The sequence below is a fragment of the Varanus komodoensis genome, unplaced genomic scaffold (assembly GCF_004798865.1).
Source record: "Varanus komodoensis strain SLA01 unplaced genomic scaffold, ASM479886v1 scaffold182, whole genome shotgun sequence".
Classification (NCBI taxonomy): domain Eukaryota; kingdom Metazoa; phylum Chordata; class Lepidosauria; order Squamata; family Varanidae; genus Varanus; species Varanus komodoensis.
Window position 1 is genome coordinate 40,977 of NW_025335532.1, and position 4,986 is coordinate 45,962.

Here is a 4,986-nt window from a genome sequence, read left to right on the forward strand (position 1 = left end):
CGGTGGAACTGTAGCCCTGTATTAGGGTTAGGGGTGTGCACCAGGGTTAGGGTTAGGAAGACGAGGCGTCCTGGCATGACTTTGATGGTTGGAATGTGTTCAGAATGGGCAAAAATGTTGAGCAGTGCAGAAAAACCCACTCAAGGAAGGCGTTTTCAAAATCGCCCCCTTCGGTGGAACTGTAGCCCTGTATTAGGGTTAGGGGTGTGCACCAGGGTAGGGTTAGGGTTAGGAAAACGCGGCGTCCTGGCATGGCTTTGATGGTTCGGATGTGTTCAGAATGGGCAAAAATGTTGAGCAGTGCAGAAAAAGCCACTCAAGGAGGGCGTTTTCAAAATTTACCCCTTCAGTGGAATTGTAGCCCTGTATTAGGGTTAGGGGTGTGCACCAGGGTGGGGTTAGGGTTCAGAAAACGAGGCGTCCTGGCCTTCGGGTTGGGTTTGGTGGACTGTGGCACATCGCGGGCCTCCAGAACCCTTGCTGCGCACATGCCATCCTAGCATGTTCCAACGGATGAGCATCGGATAGCAGCGCACATGGGGGCCCTGCACATGCTCGGATCGGAGTCAGGGTGCCGGTGAAGGTGTCACGAGTCACGACTCATTCGCTGCGACTGGTCCGCCCTTTCTCATGGCCGGTCAGTGTGTTTTCACTGCGATACATTTACTTGGACTGGCTGTTTTCAGGTTTGCTGCAATGTTGGCACTTTGCGATATATAAGTGGGTTTTGGGTTGCTGTTTGGGCACTCGGTCTCTAAAGGTCTCGCCATCACTGCCCTCAAAGCTGTTTTAGGGGCAAGTGCAGTTTGGTGGCGTGGGGTGCTGTGAGAGCCCCATTTGTCCAGAAATCCCCCTGAGCCGGGCATTCCCTCTCAGCCTATCCTACCTTGCAGGGTTGTGGTGAGGGAGAAGTGGAGCCATGTAAGCCGCCGTAGCTTCCTTACAAGATGAAGAAGTTGGGATTTAAATCCATGACGACAACACAAGTGACATTTGCCTCTGTGTGTGTTGTCTACCCTTGAAAGGTTGTGCTGGGCCCTTTCTCCTTGGCCATGGCTGTTTGGGTGGTTGTTCCCTCTTAGTTATTGCAGGAAAATTCGGAGAGCTTTTAATTAAAGAAAAAACTGAGTGGGGAGAGCTGGCTCGCGTATTAGCAGGAAATTGATCGTGTGGCTGGCTGTGTTCTTGTCTGTGCTGCGCGTGCTTTTGTTGGGGTCAGGTGCTTACCTGTGTGTTTTACGTTTCGTCCGAGTCTAGTTTGTCGCAGGGCTGCGTGTACTTGTGGGAAAAGGGGGGTATGCGTTTTCTTTTCTTGTGGCTGCAGCGTCTGTTTGGTCTGGGTTTGTGTGTATGCAGGTATTGTGTGTCCTTTGCCTGCTGCTTTGGTGTGGATGTTTTACCGGTGTGTTTCTCCGGGTGTCACGATTTCTGCTCAAGGAAGCACATACTTTGTTGCACCCGTGGAGGCAAAGGTGTGGCTCGGTTTCGGGGCTCGTCCCACCTGCCTTGTTCTCACGGGCTGCTGGGATGAGTCGGAACGGGGAGCTGCGGGTCCGGACGGGCGAGGGCCGCCTCTGGGCCACAGCCCTGCCTGCTCCTCAGGGTGTAGGCCTGTCCTTTTCCCGTTAGCCTCCCCGCGGTGCCTTCTGGGACGTGCTGCTGGGCCTGGCCGCACCAGCCGCGCCGGCCAGTTGGCAAGGGTGCCCCGGGTTCCAGACAAGCCCTTGCTCCCGCGAGGGTGGGGGGCGCTGCCGTGGCGCGTGCTGAGGCGCGATGGGCTGCGGGGGGCGCCCTCGGCTCGGCTTCCGTGCCGGTTGCTCCAAGTGGGGCTCACGGTGGCCCAGCGTCCTCCAGCCAGGGCGGTTGGGCCCCTGCCTCGGCCCCACGTCCCGCGTGCAGGTCAGGTTGGCCTGGCCGCCCCGGCTTGCTCCCGCCCTGCTACGTCCGCCGTGGGGGACACACTGGTCTCCCCCCCCCCCCGCTCCGTGTGTTCCCGGGGCTTTGTCTTGTGACTTCTCAGCCGGGGTGTCGTTCTGCAGCTGCGGAGAACAGTGGGGAGGCGGCAGGCGCTTCGCGGCCCTGCCTGGCGGGGCAGAGGGTGGGGTTGGCCCCGGAGGCGGGGTGTGCCCCACGGGCAGGCCGGGGCCGGACGCACCTGCTCCTTCTCCCGCCCAGGTATGCCAGTTTGTACTTCTGCTGCGCCATCGAGGGACAAGACAACGAGCTCATCACCCTGGAGCTTATCCACCGATATGTGGAACTGCTCGACAAATATTTTGGCAGTGTGAGTGGGCCGGCGGGGGTTGCAGCCCCCAGGCGTGTCTCTGGGTGGGGGGGGCTGGTCCTGCGTTCCCCCTTCGCCCCGAGGCTGATCCTCCGTGCCGGGGCACCGCGTGGGCCGTGGAGGCACGCTGTCCCGATCGTCTCCCTGCGGTGCTGCAGTGGCCCCGATCCCGGGCTCCCTGGGAGGCCGGGGGCAGCGTCTCCGTGTGGCATCGGGTCGTGGGGCACCTGCGAGGACGGGGCGGGACTCAGCCCCCGCGCCCTGCACCACCTGCCCTCCCAGGGGCGGCAGGGCCCGAGCGCCGGGTCGGTGCTTGGCCCTGCCGGCGGCCTGCTTTCTGCTCCTGAGCCGGCACCCCCCGTGGCCCCGTCCCTGGGGGGCTGAAGCCGGTGCTGTTCCCTGTTGCGCCAGCCCTGCCCCCTCAGTCTCTCCGCTGTGCCGCAGTCCCGGGGCTCAGCTCCCAGCCCCCCAGCCCTGCCCAGCCGTGCAGTGGAGCCGTGCAACATGCACCCGGGAGGGTTGGCAGCTGCCCCAACTGCTCCGCTGGCGCCAGGCGGGGACCTCCCGCCGCCCGGCCTCTGCCTCTGCAGCTCCGGGGCGAGAGCCCGCTGGAGCCGGCTGCAGGCGAGCGGGGCTGAGGCCAGCTGGCCCCCGCTCGTCCCCGGGGAGCACGTGAGCACGGCCCTGCCTTCTCGCCCCCGCAGGTGTGTGAGCTGGACATCATCTTCAACTTCGAGAAGGCCTACTTCATCCTGGACGAGTTCCTGATGGGCGGGGAGGTGCAGGACACCTCCAAGAAGAGCGTGCTGAAGGCCATCGAGCAGGCAGACCTCTTGCAGGAGGTAGAGGTGGGGGCCTCCGTGGAGGCGTCGCACGCTCCCCCGGGCGGGACCCGCCTCGGCCCCTGCGCCCCGTCCTCGCGGCCGGCCCCCCCGCGGAGCTCCTGGCTGCTGTGTGGGGGAGGGGGGAGGCTTGGAAGCCCGCCCCCCTTGCTGAGCCTGCCGGCCGCTGCATCCATGAGTCACAGGCTCTGCGGGGAGGCTGGTGCGCTCTCTGCGCTGCAGAGGGTGTGGGCGACTGCTGGCATCGCTGGCTGCCGTGGGGGTGGTGGGGAGGGGAGGGGAGGGGGCGCAGCTGCCGCAGGATCAGCCCCGTCCCCACGGTCCCCCTTGAGCCACAGTGGCGGCCCCTGTGGGGCCCCCCGCTGGGACTGAGCCGTGTCTCAGGCATGCCTCCCGCCGCTGAAGCGTTCTGGGTGCTGCGCTGGGCAGTTTGCAGACAGCTGGAACGGAGCTGCCACGCAGGGCGGGCTGCCCCCCTCGGCTGCCCCTCGGGAGGGAGGGCCCCGCCCCCTGAGCTGCCCCGGCTGCCCCGTCCGTGCACGCGTGTTTGGGGGGGGCAGGCGTGTGAGCCCCGGCCAGTGGCGGGGCGGGCTGAGCGGCCTCTCCTCTCTCTCCCTGCTGCAGGAGGACGAGTCACCCCGGAGTGTGCTGGAGGAGATGGGCCTTGCATAATGGGTCAGGATCCCGGCTGCCCCCCCACACTGCCACTGCCCCCCCGCTGAGGTCCTTCCCTGGGCACAAGGCGCCCTGGGCGCCCAAGCCCAGGGGCTGTTGTCCCACGCCAGAGACCCCCGCCATCCTGTGCTGCTGGGACTTTTAAACTGTACGGTGCAACTCCTGGGCCCCCCCCCGCAACGGGGAGAGGAGCACTTGTCTTGGTGGGGGCGGGGGCCCTTCTGCCCCAGCCTCGGTCGGCTGGCAAAGACGCTCGCTGCCGTGTGCCCGGGCGCTCGGCTGTGTGTGGGGGGAGGCGTCAAGTCTCCCCCGTCCGCCTTCGCTCGCCGTCTGTTCAGCCTTCTGTGCCCCGACCCGCCCCCAGTCTTCGCACCAGCAACACGGCTCTTCCCGCCCCCCCCCCCCACACGAGTCTCCCCGGCGGCGTGCGCCGGGTCCTCCGGGCTGGCGGCAGCGGCGGGGCTCCTGGTTCTGCGGGAGGGAGGGCCCCCTGGGCAGGAGGGGGGAGCACTCTACAATCACCAGCTGGACAGCAGCCCCCCCTTGCCCACAAGCTGCTGTGTGTGGAACTGCGGGGGATGCGTGGGGGGCGCATTCCCTGCCCCCCCCCCAAGGCATGCTCTCCCCAGACCGAGGAATGGGTGTTTTTGGAATAAAGCGTATGTGGAAGACTCTGGCCCGGCCCTGGTTCTTGCGCAGGCAGTCCTCTGCAGGCGGGTGCGCCAGCCACCCATCGGCCTCGTGCGCCCCCCCCCCCCATTCCCCTCTGAGCTGCAGGGGCAGCCCAGGCTGCGCGTGAGGTGGGGGCAGCGGGCGCAAGGCCGCTGCCTTGCTGGGGGGCGGAATGGGGGGACCTGCGATGTGGGGGGCAGGGGGCTCACATGGCACTGCCAGGCGGGAGCAGGACCTGCTGCCCTCTCCCCCCCCCACTCCTCTTCTCCAGCCTGACAGGGCTCCTTCCTGGGGGGCCGAGGGCCATCTTGCCTTACATGTTGGACAAGGGGCCCCGCCGCCTGAGAGGCCTGTCCGGTTTAGGTGGAAGGACATGGGGGGTGGGGTTGGGCGGGCGGGGCAAGCGGCGGGCGGGCGCAGCTCCAGGATCTCCAGGCCCGGCCTGGTCGTGCCCCACGTGCGGAGCCACCGGGAAGCCCCGGGCGGCTGGGAGCCCGGCGCGGGGAGGGGGGG

General features: G+C 66.3%; 1 protein-coding gene across 1 annotated transcript in view; it reads left to right on the plus strand.

Annotated features, from left to right (window-relative positions):
• The window catches only part of AP1S1 (adaptor related protein complex 1 subunit sigma 1), a 14,356-nt gene that overhangs the window by 913 nt on the left and 8,457 nt on the right, over window positions 1-4,986 (plus strand). Inside the window, exons 2-5 of the mRNA XM_044426793.1 lie at window positions 1,630-1,694; window positions 2,176-2,284; window positions 2,989-3,132; window positions 3,751-4,212. Coding sequence (XP_044282728.1) covers window positions 1,630-1,694; window positions 2,176-2,284; window positions 2,989-3,132; window positions 3,751-3,798 — 366 coding nt within the window. The 3' untranslated portion in view covers window positions 3,799-4,212. The remainder of the gene's footprint in view (window positions 1-1,629; window positions 1,695-2,175; window positions 2,285-2,988; window positions 3,133-3,750; window positions 4,213-4,986) is intronic.